Genomic DNA, 17689 nt, shown 5'->3' with positions numbered 1-17689 from the left:
CCTGCAAACTGGGTACTCATTTTACCGACCTCTGAAGGATGGAAGGCTGAGTCAACTTTGAGCCAGCTGCTGGGATCGAACTCCCAGCCTCATGGTCAGACAGCATGTCGGCTGCCTTACCACCCTGTGCCACGAGAGGCTCTTAGTTTCTTTTAGCTTCTGCCAGAATTTTTTAGTTTCTGCTGCCATTTGACAGCATATCTAGAATTAGACTATGGCAGTTTCTTTTAGTTTCTGCCATAGTCTAATTCTAGATATACTGTCAAATTCTGAACATAAATTCATTAAAGCAACATACAGACAGTTATTTACTGAGGTGTATTTTTCAATCAGACGGGTTAAGATTAGACAATGATCAACCACAGAATTTATTCATTTATTATATTTATATACCAGCCTCCCCTGAGGCTCAGGGCGGTTTACATGGAACTGGAGAAAACCAGTACAAGTAACATGATAAATTGAACAACAGCAATACAGTCATAACAATAGAAAAATATAATAATTGTACAAAACATCCCTGATGGAAACATTCTTTTTCCTCACATAGTATTCCTGACCTCCACCCACTCTTTTAATATTATAATCAAATAAGCTTCATATACCTTACCAATAACTGAAAGAAGAGTTGTCAGACAATAATTTTGGATAACATATGTTGTTGGATCTACCAATAGTTTAAATGAAACAAAAGTGTTTATAATTTGTATGATTCTTGATCAGGCAAAATAAGCATTTTTAGAGTTGTCTGTGGAAAAAAGGCAGCAGGCAGCAGATTTTAATTATATAATCTTTGTAGTCCTCAGTAAATGATACAGATTTTTGTGTCATAACACTGAAAAATACAGCTCTTTAACCACACAAACATTAGCAGTGTAGGAAATAAATGGCAACGATCAGTGCTTTGTGGGAAAATGGTATTCAAATACCTGTGAAAGGGCTTTACTATACATGTGTCACATTTCTGATTTTTGGGGGATTGACTGGGTAAGCAGCAGCTCTGTCATAATTTCCACCATAATGGACCTATAAACAAGACAGATTAGGAATTTAATAAAACATGTCTCAATGACCTTCATCATAACTAGCAACATTTAGGACTTGATTTAACTAAAGTTAAATTTCATGACTAAATTTTTAAAAAATAATCTTGTGGCAGATTAAAGACAACATAAGGTCTGAATTCCACTTTGTCAGATGCATGAAACTGAGTATCAGTAAGCAGAAATATATACACTAGGGATAGGGACAGGGACAGGGACAGGGACAGGGACAGGGACAGGGATAGGGTAAGGTGACCAGATTGTCCCAGTTTTGGAGGGACTTCTGGGGGGACCTGGCAAATTGTATTTATGTTGAAATGAAAAAATATTTATTACAATACTATTTTTGTGTTCTATGCGTTCTATGAAACTTTTCGTTGTTCCATATAGACCACATTTTTAATCAAGAACCCCCCTGGTCAATGGTGTCCCACTTTACCAATGTTAAAATCCGGTCACCTTAGGATAGGGATAGGGATAGGGATGGGAATGAACCTGAAGATTCCAGTTCAGTTTCGAGCAGCTCCTGAACTGAGCCAGAAATGCTCCAAACTGAACTGGCCACTTCAGATTCCCCCTTTTTCCTGTTGTGGCTTGTCATGGCTGGGAGAAAGGGAGGGCTGCCTGGGAAAGGAGCAATTTAACCTGTCCATTTCACTTTCCCTCACTTTGAAGGGGGGGGGGCAAAACAGACAGGTTTAATGCTCACATTTAAACTTAACAGACCTAGGTTTAACAGTGGGGCAGATGCACCCATCATCTGTAAACCTGGAATGTCCATTTTGTTTTCTTCTGCTTGGAAGCAGTAGGAAGCGAAATGAACTAGTTAAATGACTTGCAACCATTTCAGCATAGCAGCAGGCTGGGTGCTCCCGTCAACTGTTAGGCCATTTCACCAGTCCGTTTTTCCTTCCCCTATTTGGAAGCAGGGAGAGTAGAACTGACTGGTTTAATGGCTTGCAGACATTTATACCTAACAGCTGCCAGGCGGACCCATCCAGTTGTTAGGTTTAAATGACCTGAACAGCCAAGCCAAACAAGACAAAAGTTCAGTAAATGTTCAGGGAAGGCACTTTCCCTGAACATCAATTTCAAGTTTGTGCCAAATTTTGGATTGTGAACCAGTTCGTGCCCATCCCTAATATACATTGTGTAAGATATAAAAGATAAGCATTGTGAACATTCACCAACAGTTATAATTGCTCATAACAGTTTAATTTTTTCAGCACAGGTTCATATTTACACAGGTAGAGCATCAATAAGCAAAGAAAACACTTTATGTATAAGCAAGAAGGGGCAGTGAATGGAGGATGGGAGAGAGGGGCAAAGCACATTGTGAAGTGTGTCTATCATTCGTTCTTATTGCATTGCTTTCTACTTTTGTAATTTCATTTTTACATTGTTTGACATAACATGTTTCATCTCTCTCTCTCTCTCTCTCTCTCTCTCTCTCTCATTGTTTCCAATTTTTGTAGTCCTAGTCCCATTGTACTGTTTATGGGATGTCTTGTGCTATTTGACTTGAAGCCTTGGGCTGTGAAAAAGGCCACACTACACAATAGACTGTAGATCATCAATGATGCATTAGAACCATTTTATTTGTGAACTTTTATTTGTGGGTACCAGTTTGGCTTTGTCAATCTGCTCTTCACTTCTTAGGGTGTGTGTTGGACTTTTACAATTAGGGTTGCCAACTCTAGGATGGGAAATTTCTGGAGATTCTGGAGATGGAGCCTGGAGAAGTTGTAATTTTGGAGGGGAGGGACCTTAATGTGATAGAATGCCACAAAGTCCCCTTTCCAAAGCAGCCATTTTCTCAGGGGCCCTGCAGTCCAGCTCTAAATGAGAAATGTCCAGACACCACTTGAAAGTTGTCACCTCAATACTTGATATAAATTCTTTAAGTGTTAATACCTATATAAGAAACTGGAACAAATGTAGTTAATTAATGTATTAATTATTGGATCACAGCTTGGTTTAGACAATGGATAGTCTAATCAGAGACTGGGGCCTTTTTCTCATTTTATTGTTGCAGCCTAGTTGTACCTGAAAAACCACTAAATAAAACATTTCACATTTTAGTTCTAATTAAAACCAGAACTTCCATAATTACCAAGGATCACCTTAGGAAGTTTAGCATACCTGAGACTATGTTTCGCATCACTGTGATTTCTTTATATAAATTATATTAATCAGCTACTTGCAAAGTATAGTTGGAAATACATATATGCGTGTATGTTTTCTCTGTATATAAGATGTCTTATCTACATGTGTTCTATGTGTTACTGGTCTCTAAAACTGTGTGCAGCAATTTTTATGTCTTTGAGGTACTCCCACATATATTTACTGTCTTCAATAATGCATCCAGTGCACATCTATTATTTAAAAGGCCATAAAAGGGGATGTTAGATAACAAATGTAACTAATATTGCTCTGGTATATGAATGCCAGCACCACTGAAAAGCTACAGGGTGTTCTTGGAACATCTGAAAAATCATTGGTTTGGTTTCAAATGCTAACAAATGTCTTTATTCTAATCACTGTGAAAAAAAAAACTGCTTGACTCCCCACCAGCAGTCAATGCTGCATAGCCTCCCTAGGGCCATTCACCCTTGTCCTCCACCTCTCTCCTGAACCTGATCCCTTAAATCTGAGGAGCAAGAGATTCCATAGTATCCTTGCCTTATGATGGGAATGGCCCATCCTGAGGTCAGCCTCCTTTTGTGGTCCCACCCTTCTGGAATTCTAATGAGATCTGAGCAGTTTCCAAGGCTACCCTAGGGGTAATTTGGCTGCAACATCTGTCACCACATGGATTGTCAGGGTTTATTTAACTGATCTGGGTACCACCCAGCTGTTTATCTGATTCTTTAGTGCTGGTTTAAGGGCTGGTTTATCTTTGGTATTCTGTCAACAGAATTAAACTATCATGGTGGCCTATCTAGCCCAACCCCCTATTCAATGCAGGATCAGACTAAATCATCCAAGATAAGTAGCTGTCCACCCGCTGTTTGAAGACTGCCAGTGAGGGGGAGCCCATCACTTCTTTAGGCTGTCGATTCCACTACTGAGCTACTCTGACTGTGAAAAATATGGTGCAGGGAATACATATATGTCCTGTCTGTACACGTGTAAGAAAGAGATAATGCACATTCACTTTATGAATGAAATGCAGGACCGGTACATGGATAAATATTGGTATATGTATCCTACATTGAGTGGTCACCAGGCCCTGCTCCCTGCTACTGATTAGTTGGCCAATGGAGAGACTTAACAGGAGAAAGAGGAAAGCCTAGGGAACATCACCAGTGACGTGGTGACATCACTTCTGTTGCACACAGGAAGTGATGTTATCACACTGCCACTATCCAGACAATGCTTCCTGGATATATCAAATGTATTGTCTGACTTCAGATGCTTTATCGACAACTTTTTTCACTCCATTCCCTTTATTATTTTAATGCCCAATGTTCTTTACCAGCATTGTTTTGATTAATCTTAATTGTTTCCATTGTTTCTGCTCCCTTTTTCATTAGATGGTAATGTAATATTTATTTTGTTTTCAGACATTCCCTAGAGCCCTATTTGTAGCTACAAGCAATGTAACAGTTCTAGCCATGGCACACAATTCTTCCCTGCTACATCTCCTGTCATCACTGTTGTGCAATTAGATGACTTTTCTACTTTAGAAAATGTTCATAGAATGCCATGGAAGCTATTGCCATACTCTAAGAAGATCTTGCCTCTTTAAGAGAATATTCAGTGCAGGAACAGAACATGCTGTTCCTTATTGCCAGAGTGCGGACTTCTAATCTGGCATGCCGGATTTGATTCTGCGCTCCCCCACATGCAGCCAGCTGGGTGACCTTGGGCTCACCACGGCACTGATAAAGCTGTTCTAACTGAGCAGTGATATCAGGGTTCTCTCAGCTTCACCTACCTCACAGGGTGTCTGTTGTGGTGATAGGAAAGGGAAGGCAAATGTAAACCGCTTTGAGACTCCTTCGGGTAGAGAAAAGCAGCATATAGGAACCAATTCTTCTTCTTTCATAAAATTCAAGCATTTAAAAGGATAAAGCTCCAGTTTGGATCAACTCCAGCATTCTAGTATATAATCATAAAAAAATAATATTCTCATTATTCTGACCAGGCTGAAAGATAATAATGCTGTTGTCCAACTAACAATGCAGTTTTCAGTCACTGAAGTTGGCCAAGTCAGAAATAATTAAAATTCAATTTTAGTAGAAATTATATTTTTCTGCATCACAGAGTTTTGCATGGTAAATCAGAAGGGTCTACTGATAAAACAAACAAAAGATAGCTGTGTTTCTCTAGAACAGCTAGATTCAAGTCCAGTAGCACCATAGAGACCCACAAGATTTTCAGGGTATGAGCTTTCAAGAGTCAAAACTGTCTTCACATCTGACAAAGGGGTTTGACTCCAGAAAGCTCATACCCCTAAAAATCTTGTGCGTCTCTAAGGTGCTACCAGACTCCAGTCTACCTGATAAAAGTAAGTGCATAATCAAAAGGCATATGATGTTTCAGATGTCCTAGAAATAGCATTCTGTCTGCAGCTGAGGAAAAAAGTGGCTCCAACCTTTCAGGAATAGTCTGTGCTTCAGTATAAGGAGGCTACAGTTCAAGAAAATAATCACAGGTGCAGTTGGGGCTGCCATTTTCAGGTTGATAATTTCCTGAGGATTTGGTGGCATATCATGGGGATGATAGAGTAGGACTGCTGAGAGCCAGCATGGGTCCTCAGACAAAGATTCCCCATATGACCCTCATTCAAACCAAATATCATAACAAAACAAATAAGTTTGCTGTTACCATGAATCTATAATAACAAAAGAATGAGTTTGAGCATCTCTTTGTGGCAGGCATAACTCATCAGAAGCTGGGAGGCTCAAAACTGGCCACCAGGTTCAGGATGATTATTGAAATTCCAAAGCTGAAAATGAAATCCTGGTTCTCTCCAGACAACAGCAACTCTCCCGCCATCCGGTGCTATTTGCCATGAAAATTAAGGATCTGTTTGTGCTATACACACATAGCTCATCAGAAAATAACACTACACGTACATTGGATCATTTAGTGGTGCTGGATATTATCTATAAAGATCACATAATTTGTCATATAGCAAAGTAAGCTTTACGAAGGGCTGTAAGACAGCTGACCAGCAGAAAAATCAAGAGTCAAATTTAATTTATCCATGGCAGAAACAGAATAAATAGAAAATATTTATTTATTTTGACTTATATCCCACCACTCTCCGTAGACTTGTATTGGGTTACACGAAAAACAAATTAAAACCCCATTAAAACAGTCATAAATCTCCAATGCCATAAAAAGCCATAAAATGGCAGCATAATCCTCAATCCTTCCCCAATCTACAGTCAACTATCACAGGTGTAGGATCGCAGAGAGGTATAGTGTTGGCCAGAGGACCTGTGTTGGCCTGTGACCCTGTCCCTGAGACCTTGTCTTTATTTGTATAAAGAAAAGAGGTTTAAAAATAAATGTGTTTCCAGTTACAGAAGGTCAGCCATTGTCATTACATAGAGGGAGTCTCCAAAGTGGAAGCCTCAGATTTACTGTGTTTCTATACAATCAGCTGGGACTTCACATTTATATTTTGTTTCTTTTGATTTCCTTTATAGAAGAAAGCGAACTCGAGTTGCTTTAGTCTTAGTGCTGGGATGTAATTGCTTTCCCTTGGATACGTCCACTTTGTTGTGTTGCAGCTGAGGCCAAGATTTGGGGTGTTGACTCTTCTTGTGTTGTATTTTGGGAGACTTATGCTGCTTCCTGTCATGCTGGGCATGTGGCTGGTGGTCTTGGGTCTCAGACTGCTGAAGCTGGTGAGCTGACTTCCTTTGGAAGGACACCTTTCTGGTGTAGTAATATTGGCCCGTGGATTGTTTGGCTTTGGGATTAATCTTCTTCCTGTATTGCAAATGAACTGTGGGTTTCTGAATCTTTGAAGAAATGACTCTGGATTGCTTTTGAGGGCTCTCCCTGGATTGATGTACTGTGGGCTTTTTGGAGTGCTGATTAAAACGATATAAAGGTGGCACAGGGGAGATGCCCTGAAGAGACTGTGATGAATAAGAAAAACATGATGAGATCTGTGCAAGAAAAGGAAGCAAAGTATAACAAGCATATAGGATGCATGGTCTGGTGTAGAAATCCAATATTTCTAGTCTACATTAAAGACCCATACATGAGAGAACACTAGAGTTAAGATCATTTTAAGCATAGCTGTGGTTCTGGGAATTCTGAGTCATTTCCAAATCTCACGACAATGCCGTGGTATCTTGGTGTTTTCTGCACACAGTTTAGCACTTGCTACTACTCACCATGGTTAGACAAAATGTTTGTTTTCCATAGTTAAAGTTGCTGGCACTTTCATTCACATGGCAATTACATTCAGCAGATATACAATTTCAGATTGCCTTTAGATAAATATAGTCTTCATATTGAGTGCTGAACTCCAATTAAGTCTGAAGCTTCAGCACCATTTCCTCTTTCCTGTTGGGGTAAATTCATTATTCTATCCTCTATGGACAAGAAAGTAAGTAGATCCACTGTTCAGTGTGTTATTTCACAAGCGGACTGAAACCTCTTCAATTCTTCTTCTGTTTCATCTTAGGAGGAGAAGCATTCAGGCAGAAGACAAGAGTAATGAATTCTTAATTCCATGTCAATCATTCTAGGGAAGTCTGACCCCCCTCTTTGCCTAATCTTGTAATCAAACAGCATTAAACTGTGTTGGATGGGGTCTTCATTCCTGTGTATTTCAGGAGATAGGTTTCAGGAGATGTACCAATTCTTTAACAGCCTTATGGCTCTGACATGGTGTAGGAAGGATTTCAGTAAATAGTGTTTTGTAGCATTCAGAAACATGAGTAAATAAACATGTCCACTAAGAAAACCATGCATGAAGTAGGGTTGCTTAAGTAGAATTCCTTATTTCGTCACATGAGGCCTATATCAGGGCATTGCATTGTTTAAGTATATCCTTGATGTTCTAGGAAGTTTTATTTGTATAAGATAATCTTCTTTTTAGTACTGATGGGCAAAATGTTTGACTCAGCCATGGGTTTTGTTTGACTCAGGAATCTATTTCAGCCTTCCTTAACTTTGCAGGCAGCATCAAGCATACATAGATGTCTCCATCACTGATTTTAGAATGCTACCATGGCAATATAGAAGGTATCTGTGTATACGCACAATGTTATCTATATCAGGAAAACCTTCTGTGCTTGCAGCAGAGCTATGCAGATTCCAGTTGCTCTCTAAGGTGACTTGATGTAATACTACTGTGGACAGCAGTATGAAAACACTCTACTTTCCTGTTGCCGCTCTATTTTCCAACTGCAGCTGCCTTTGAGACAAAATGCTGAGACTAAGAAGCAAAGTGTGGAAGATAATCAGCCTAATTAGGGATTGAGCTCCAATACCATCCCTTCTGGCAAGATGAAGAGGCCAAGACACTATACCCCCTTATCTCCTCATCTCTCCAGCTCCAGATTGTTACCCCCATCCACTTACTTCAGCTGTTTGAGAAAAGTAATTGACCATATAATTTATTGGCAGCAACTGACAAATATTAAATTTGTTGGACTCATATCTGAATCTGAAGCCAGTGTTCAGCACTTGGCATTAACGTAAGTATAGATCAGAAGCTATATTGAGAGAGGCCTTCATAGTCCATAACATCAGTTGCTTGGAAGAGAATATTTTTTTGTAATATCCAAGGAAATGCCAAAAAAAATCTACTCTAGTACACATGTTATTGTATAAGTTAGCGGTCCCCAACCTTCTTGTAGTCGGGGACCGCCTCTGAGAGTGGGAGAGAGCCGGCGGCCCGACCACAGCAGCTGCACGTAAATGCGCACGCGCAGTTGCCACACGTGCACGTTTTTGCCACTAGGTGGCGCTAACGCGCATGTGCAGAACAGCCGCACATGCGCGTTTTCGCCAGGAGGGGGCACAAACACGCATGCACGGCAGCTCCGTGCGGGCGCGTTTGCGTCGCTGGCATGCCAGCAGTCGTGCCTGCCTCTTCCCCCCCTCTCGCTGCGGGGGGGGGAAGGCAGGCGCGGCCGCTGGCGGCCCGGTACCATGGCCTTAGTGGCCTGGTACCGGGCTGCGGACCGGGGGTTGAAGACCCCTGATTGATACATTTCTTTTCGTGGTGGCCACTTTTCAGACTCAGAAGATCATTTTCAAAGTGTTGCTCCAAGATGGACAAGGAAAGAGTCGATCCCATTGCACTGTATGCTGCTTCACCCAGAATGCATTGAGGTTATCCAGGTGGGAAACAGAATGAGAATGTGTTGGACACAGTGTAAATACTCCCTCCCTCTTGATCAGCAAACTAGGTCCATTTGACCAAACTGAAGATGATTAGGTTTTAAAAGGCTCCAAAAATGTCACAGAAGTTGGAAAGGAAACAAAGAAACCAAACAGATCTTAAACAAAACAAAACTGTGCTTTAGGCTTTACATGAAGGAACCAGTGCAGTGCAGCAGAAAGGGCTGTGACTCTGTGCTAGTAATTCTGTTTTGCATGTGTAAGCTCCCAGTTTCAATTCCTGGCATCTCTAGTTGTAATCATTGTAAAAGACCTTTGCTTGAGTGCCTGGAGGCAACTTTACATGTATAGACAAGCCAACACCTAAACATGAAAACAGAAGTTTGCTTTGACCCTCCAGACATCACAGGCAACTGATGTGCCTCCCTCTCTCCCCCACTAGTCAATAATTGCAGTTAAACAGAATTTTTCCAAAATTTCAAAACATTAGGAAGTATAATAGGATACAGCTTTTCTTTTCATAAGTTCTGGGATGCCTAGGAGAAAGGCAGGTATGTAAATATAATGTACCAACTGCCATGGTGGTTATGACTAGGTAAAACCATCATATATGATTTATTCCTGGCCCAGTAATTGGAGTCAGGGTAAACCTGAGGTCATGAACACACCTGCAGGAAAACTGTATGCTTTTAAAGCTTGATTTATTTGTTGATGAACTACAGAGTTGCCAAGATAGCACTTCTTGGTAACTTACACCCTCCTCTGGTGAAAGTACCTGACCTTACAGACTAGGTCATTATGAACCTGATCGGCTTCACTCTTTCTGATGCTTTATTGTTCCTACAGTTGCTTGACTCTTTCAATCAAGAGGCAGCCTGCAGTTGCTGTGACTTTGATCTGTTATTTCAACACTAATTGTTGTCAGCTCTAATTCAAACAAACTAAAAAAGATTTCTGTTCTAAGAGCCACCATCACTAACCTCTGTGTTACCCTGAATGAGTAAGTAATATCAGAAGACTCATTTGTTCATGAGAACCGAAGGAAGAAAAATGGGGTCTGGTGAGCCACAAGATCAGTTCACTGAGCACTGTTGTTCTATTCACTATACCATATGATGGAGACTCACTGATACCTTCAAATGACGACAGTATATAGAATGGTTTCCAACTGCTTAAATTCTGAGACCTGAAACCCCAGGAACCAAATATTGTCTCTCTGTGTCTCTCTATGTGATCATAATCACAACGAAACAATTCGGACAAAATGTGACAACCAAGAACAAATCCAAAAGCACAGACTGCAGTGGTTTGGCCATGCCTGCCGAATAAACACCAGCAGCTCATAAACTCCTCTGGTGAGAATGACCAACTGAATGGAAGATCCAACGACTGGCACCAAAGAAAACATGGCTCAAACAGATCAAGGAAGACCTTAGAAACCAGCAGTTGACCTTCCATATGGCCAAAACTACTGCCATCGATCATCAGGAGTGGAAACATATTATAAACAAGACAAAGAGTCCAGCGGCATCTACAGCAGTGTATTGGCCAAGAGGACATTCTGCTCTACCAACCACCAGCTAAAGGATAAAAAGAAGAAAAAGAGGAGGGAACTGGAGGTGAAGGGACAAGTGTTGTGTGTAAGAGTGAAAGAAGACAAGTGAAATTACTTTGTATGCAACTCTTATTGAAACCAATTATTGAACCACAGACCCTTAGATAAGGTTCTGGACTATAAAACAGAGCATTTCTGTTCATTTTATATTGGAAGGTGGGGTGGGAGGGAGGGGGAAGCTGACTTTTCTGTTTGTTGGTGTTGTGAGGTAAGGTTTCAATTTTTATGTATGTAGCATACGAAATAAAACACACATGCTCAATTGTATCTCCTGTTCAGCTAAGTGGCAATCATTTGTAAGTAAACTTAAATTAAGAATACCATGCTTAAAACAGTACTATTTGGCAGTACGTTTTTATAATGCAATATAATTACTTATCCTTATCCATTGTTCCTCCTAATATTTGTGAAACAGCCTGGGGGGTGGAATGAGTCCAGGGTATCCGAGTTGGAATACGGCCAATCAGGGTGCGGCCAGGCCTGCCCCTACAGCTACTACCCTCCTTCCCTGGATGCTAGCCACTTTGCTCTCAGACGCCTGAGAGAGAGACACAGAGACAAAAAGTCCTGCCAAACTGCAAAGGAGCCTTGATTATCTGCTATAGCTCCTGCTGTGAGGGAGAGAGACAGAGACAAACTGCAAACGAACCCCAAACTGCAAACGAGCCTTGATTCCCTGCTAGAACCAGCCCTGATTACCTCCTATGGCTCCTGCTGCAAGAGAGAGATCTGCCAGTGTCCCCTGGGTCCTAGCACCCATTGTATTCCTGGTTGCAATGGGCTTTATTGCTAGTATAATTAATAAAACTATTGTGTATTAGGAATATAGTGTCACCTGTTTTTCATTACACTATGGTGACTTCCCTCAGCTATAGTCAGACCCTTCCCCACCTATCCAACATTTTGGGCTGCTACACTGCCTTTTATCAAAATTACTACCATCCCATGACTTTTTTCAATTTGTTTCCAAAAGTAACATTCGGAGGCTCAGGCTACTTCATGCATCTGCCTTGCAATGTCCACCTTTCCATGACATTATTTTGCAATAATTTACTTCTTTGTTCAAGTTTTTGATATTAAAATACAGTTTAATTTACAAAATGTAGTTCTGTTTTCAGGGCATTCTAAAAAGATTATCATGCAAGATACAGATAGTTAAGGACAAAAGCTTGCATGAACAAGTTTACATTTCTCAATCCCTTTCTAAAGCTATGATTGAAATCTTTTGTACATTTATGAAAAGTATGTCATAAATATCGATAAGATTGCTTCCAATTACCTCTGATGCAGAGCCCACTTCTAAATCTTGTTCCAGACCAGAATCAACTGGAGAGAAAGGAGGATGTCCTGCAACAGAAAATAATACATACACACTGTTCTGAATGGCAGGAACTATAAATCATTTAATCATCATAATTTTGTGTGCCTGGTATTTTTAGAAGCCTTTTTTCTGAAAGCATCCTCCAAACCAGTCAATTCTCTTTTTTTCTTTCAATCAAACTTTACAAATCAATATAAAGTTCCTTCATTCTGAAAGCTCATCTGGAATTCAAAATCTGCATGAAGGTATCTATGTATATTGGTTTCTTTTATTGTTGTTGTTTGTTTTAATATATATACATGTTTACTCACTTTGTACTTGCTTTGTACATTCCTGTTCTTCTGGGTTATATCCATAATTTTCATTTCCACTATCATGCCTTGTTTCCAAATTTTGATCAGTGGCATTCTTTTTCCCTGAAACGTTTCTAGGAAATAAAAGTTACTTATATTTGAATGCATGTTATTTGAGAAATAACTGTGCAAACAGAGAATCCCTACCTTTAACCTTTGGCATCCAGGCATTGTAATAAGGCTCACTTCTGTCACTGCTCAGCAGAAGGGGTGTCTGTTTTATACAGCTAGTGATACTAGGGAGTGTCCTTTGTGGACAGAAATGAATCACAGTCACTCCCTCTAACCATAGACTGAGGGTGCACTCCTAAGCAGGTCTATTCTGAAGGACATACCAATTTATTCAATGGCAATTACTCCCAGGAATGTGCTTTTAGCATTGCAGCCCAAGTCCATGACTCCTAGGTTGAGTCTGCACTGCGGTTTTTATCCTCTCCAAGCCCGAATAAACTCCTCCCCTCTGCACTTTATTCTATTTCCATTTTGATTTTGGGCACTTTAAATTTTCCCTCTGCAACATCCATGCTTGAGTCCATGCTGACACTACCTTTTGATATCCAGAATGTAACTAGTTACATCTGAGAAAATGGCTCTGAAAGCCCCAGTATTACAAGTGTAGATGTCAGTGTTTTCCCTGATTAACTTCCTTCCCCTTCTCCACACCTCCAACACTGATGTATCACAGTAGTCTTTCACTGATTGGTCAGGCTGACAATTCAAAGACTACAAGAAAACTGGAGTTCCTGGTTGCCATTCCTTCACAAGTTTAATTTTTGCCCTTATTTTTCAGATTGTTTTTAAGTAACTGAGCTCCAAAAGCCCACTCCTCTATGAATAGAGATATGCCTTTTGGAATTTCTCCCCCCCCCCCTGCATTGCGCAGGCAGAGGAAAAATTAAAATAGCAGCCCCATGCTCCACTTGCCTCCCCCCCCCCCCCAGCTTGCTCTGGCTGAGTTGGGAGACAAAAGGCAGGAAATAAAGCACCCCATCTAGCCTTGTGTTTCTTCAGTGGCGGCTGGAGCTTCACATGACCAATGCCCCCCCCCCCACATACACACACACAATCAAGTGGGAAGAAGATAGGAGACCAGCAGTTGGAACAAAATACAGTGCAGAAGGCTTAGTGGGACCTCTTTCAAGTCAGGAAAAAGGAAGGCTGCATATCTATTGGAAGATCCAGCTTCAAATCTATTAGAATTCTGCAGGATTGAGAAGGGGGGGGGGGTGAGTGCAGAAAAGGCCCTATACAGTCACTTTGGTGGTATAGTCACTTATTAGTTTCACAGAAGGCTCCAGTTTAAGCAATTTTTGCTCTATCAGCTTGTAAAAGTAATATGTCAGTATTTTTAGCAGGAACCAAAGCTTTTAAGGTAGGGAACCACCTAAACCACAAAATTTTTAAGCTGAAGTACCAAGGTTTACGGTATTTTAAAGCCTCATTCTGTAAATCACCTGCCAGAGCAAATTCAGTGCTGAGAAGGCTGATCCGATGACTAGTCCAAAAACCAAGAAGAAAATTCCAAGCACTTGGCTATCCTAAATTCTCTTTTTTATTTAAATGTTCAAAACCAAAAGACTTTTTTGGATTTTAAAAATGTCAAACAAAATATAATATAACCATGAAAACAGGTTCTGGATAAATAATATAATTCTATTACCTGTTTTCAATTTTCATCTTTTCAGTGGTATTATCTATAAATATTATATTAGTATTAATGCATGCATTGTTCTGTCATTTTAAATAGACGTCAGAATTTCCACCTACTTCAAAAACTTGTGTCTCTATTTTTTCAAGTGTTTCTAAAAGAATAACCATAAAAGTATGGTTTACAACCATTAACAAAGTTTACAGCCTACACATGGTTGTTTTACAATCAGGCCTATTAAAAAAAAAACAACTTTCCTTATAACGGCTCCAAAGCTCAAGAAGGTTCTCAAACAACTCACGGTATTGAAAACCCCAAGTTTTTGAAGTAGGTGGAAGTTCTTATGTTTATTTAAAATAAGGTGACCAGATTGTCCCACTTTTGGAGGGACATCTGGGGACACCTGGCAAATTTTACTTATGTTGAAATTAAAAAAATATGTATTACAATACTATTTTTGCGTTCTATGCGTTCTATGAAACTTTTTGTTGTACCATATAGACCAAATTTTTAATCAAGAACCCCTCCCCCCCCCGGCCAATGGTGTCCCACTTTACCAATGTTAAAATCTGGTCAATTTAAAATGACAGAACAATGTATGCATCAATACTAATATATTATATAATATTATTTTATAGATAATACCACTGAAGAAGATGAAAATTGAAAACAGAGAACAGAATTATAGTATTTATCCAGAACCCATTCTGGTGGTTATATTATATCTTGTTTGACATTTTTAAAATCCAAAAAAGTCTTTTGGTTATGAACATTTAAATAAAAAAGAGAAATTAAGATATCAAGTGGCCAGAGCAAATTCAGTAGCATTTAAAGTATGGTTCACAGGCCAATGCACTTTGTGATGCTTGTGACACTTTAATGCCTTTTCTCTTTCAATGTTTGGTCATTTTAGGGTGCCAGGTCTCCCCAGGCTACCAGCACAAGATGAAAGGGTAGGGTTCCAGATCCAACTTGGGAAACTCCTGCGGGTTTGGCCATGGAGCTTAGGCAGGACACAGGCCTCAATGCCACACAGTTCATACTCCAAAGCATCCATTTTCTCCAGGAGAACTGATCTCTGTAGAGTTGTAATTCCAGTGGATCCCCGGGTCCCATCTGTAGGCTGGCGTCTCTAGGTCATTGACATATCCTCAGGCAACTGCATTACCTTTTGCTCCATTTTTTTATTCCCTATATGTGCTATGACTGTGTAAGTTTTAAAAGGTATGTAGAGATTAGAGCAGTTTAAGATCTGAAGATGTACCTTAGAAGTTAGTCAGATCAGTACTGAAAAAGACAATGGCCCAAAGGCATCATGGAGCTCATTTTAAAGAACGTCTTTTCTTTCAATAAGAACTAGTCCGTATTCATAAAGAAATTTGACAGAAACTGGAAAAATTTATGCTGGTGACATTTATTTATTTATCTATTTATTATCCTGTTCCATGCATTGATGGACCTCACCTCCATAAATGAAGTAGAGCACAAGGGAATATGGAAAACAACATTTAAAAGCAACCATATTTCAAAGCAACAGCCAAGCTAAGACAAATAGGACACAGAGAGCAAACAAACAGGGCTTTGTTTGGGATTCATTTTCCTCTTTCTCCTTTTGCTAACAGATGGCTTTCAAAGCATCAGTGACTACTGCTCATGTTCCACAAAGGTAACAATAAACCTTGCAATCACTGAAACAAACAGGTTGTTTTAAACATTTCAGTACTGACTAACAGGGTCTTTATATTGATAAAGGGGCCCTAAAATAAATAAAAATAAAATTAGTTGATATCTTTGGTTTCAATTGTTTAAGACTAATTTAAAGGTAGGTGCAATTATTACCAAGCATTTTTTTAAATAACAGCTGCTTTCAAATAATTTTTAGAAAAGCAGTATATGCCACCTAACTTTCCTGCCTGTCCATCTCAATTAATTTGTGTCAACCTGTTTCCATTCCCTTTCTGAGCAACAGAAATTCCAAGATCCTAGGGAACTGGTTTCGCAGTCAAAGCCTTTACTGTAACTCAACGGAGAGAGCTCCTCTGGTGCACAGTGACCTCCTGTGGTATATGTGCAAAAACTAAACATTAAGGCCACTGCTACAGAAGAAAGCCTTCGTCAAAACAAGTCCTTGCAGAAGTCCTGTGCAAAAGTAGGGAATACACTCAAAGCATGCAACCCCAGTGGCATCATGGAGGCTACTCATATTCCTGTTCAACAGGTAGGCTTTTGGGTGATGTGGTGTATGAAAACAGGCTTCATATCTGGAGCATTTACTTCTTTTCTCTGTTGCGGAGATTTAACTTACCTAGGGCTATGGAAAACTACTGTCTCTAAAATGTGTTACCTCTGATTAGCAATTATTTCCCCCAGATTCCCATTCTGAGTGGCTGACAAAGACTCAGCACTTATCACAGCCTTTATCACAACCATCATCTTTGGGAGTACCGTATTTAATTTTTCTGCCTAATAGCCAAGGGCTGGCTCCTGTGCAGGTAGACAAATACATACAACAGGTCTAGCCATAGTTATGATATAGAGTTCTGCAAACCAGGGGTAAATCCCAGGTTTTCAGAAAAAATCTTTTCTTTAAAAAACAACAACTGATTTGGGGCTACTGTCATCATAAAGCTAAACGAGACATCTGTGCATGTGTAAAAAACCAAACTGCTAGGTTACACACACACACACACACACATACACACACACAAACACGGTGGCAAGAGCTGTTCAGAGCTTACTGCTCCCCCCCCCCCCCTACCTTCTTTCCCCCTCCTTTTGCCAACAGGCTTGGAGAGGCGTGCAGGCACAAAGTGGGAGGGGAGCTGTTACATGGGGAGGGGGCAGAGGCAGCTATGTGTGTGGGGAGGGGAGAGAGGTGATGGATAGGTGGTGGGGAGGCAAATGTGCAGGTAGAAAATGTGCAGGAAGCCAGAGTGAGCAAGCAGAAGAGGGAAGGGAAGCTGAAGTGAGTAGATGAGGGTAGCAATCTGGAGCTGGAGAGATTAGGGGACAGGAGGTATAGCTACTGGCCTCTTCAACTTGCCATAAGGTGTTGGAGCTCAGTCCCTAATTTGGCTGATTACCTTCCACAGTTTGCTTTTTAGTCTCAGCACTTTGTCCAAGGCAGCTACAGTTATTTGAAGGATGTGTTACTTTTGAAACTTCAATAAAGGTGTTATTGCTTACTTTCAGATCTGGGGATCTCCTGAAATTAAAGCTCAGCTCCAGACTACAAAATGGATGCTTTGCATGGTGGACTTTGTAGCATTGTATCCCACTGAGATCCCTGTCCTCCCCAGGCTCCATTCCCAAATCTCCAGGAGTTTCCCATCCCCACTGGTGGCCCCTATTACAGGAGGAGGCAGAAATGGGAGGATAAACGGAATG

At 40.4% G+C, this 17689-nt stretch overlaps 1 protein-coding gene across 4 annotated transcripts in view; it reads right to left on the bottom strand.

Moving 5' to 3' along the window:
• Window positions 1-357: 357 nt before the first annotated feature.
• The window catches only part of IGSF5 (immunoglobulin superfamily member 5), a 43702-nt gene continuing 26370 nt past the window's right edge, over window positions 358-17689 (bottom strand). For 3 of the 4 annotated variants that reach the window (XM_077342737.1, XM_077342739.1, XM_077342738.1), the window contains exons 7-9: window positions 12613-12728; window positions 12260-12327; window positions 2237-7144 (exon numbers count right to left, since the gene is read on the bottom strand). In XM_077342737.1, coding sequence (XP_077198852.1) covers window positions 6701-7144; window positions 12260-12327; window positions 12613-12728 — 628 coding nt within the window. In that variant the 3' untranslated portion in view covers window positions 2237-6700. Of the gene's footprint in view, window positions 1027-2236; window positions 7145-12259; window positions 12328-12612; window positions 12729-17689 lie in introns of those variants that run through there. The other variant, XM_077342740.1, reaches the window with a different exon arrangement.

Source organism: Paroedura picta, chromosome 6 (genome assembly GCF_049243985.1).
Source record: "Paroedura picta isolate Pp20150507F chromosome 6, Ppicta_v3.0, whole genome shotgun sequence".
Lineage (NCBI taxonomy): Eukaryota > Metazoa > Chordata > Lepidosauria > Squamata > Gekkonidae > Paroedura > Paroedura picta.
The sequence above is the reverse complement of the archived record's forward strand: the minus strand, read 5'-3'. Positions and strand labels throughout refer to the sequence as shown.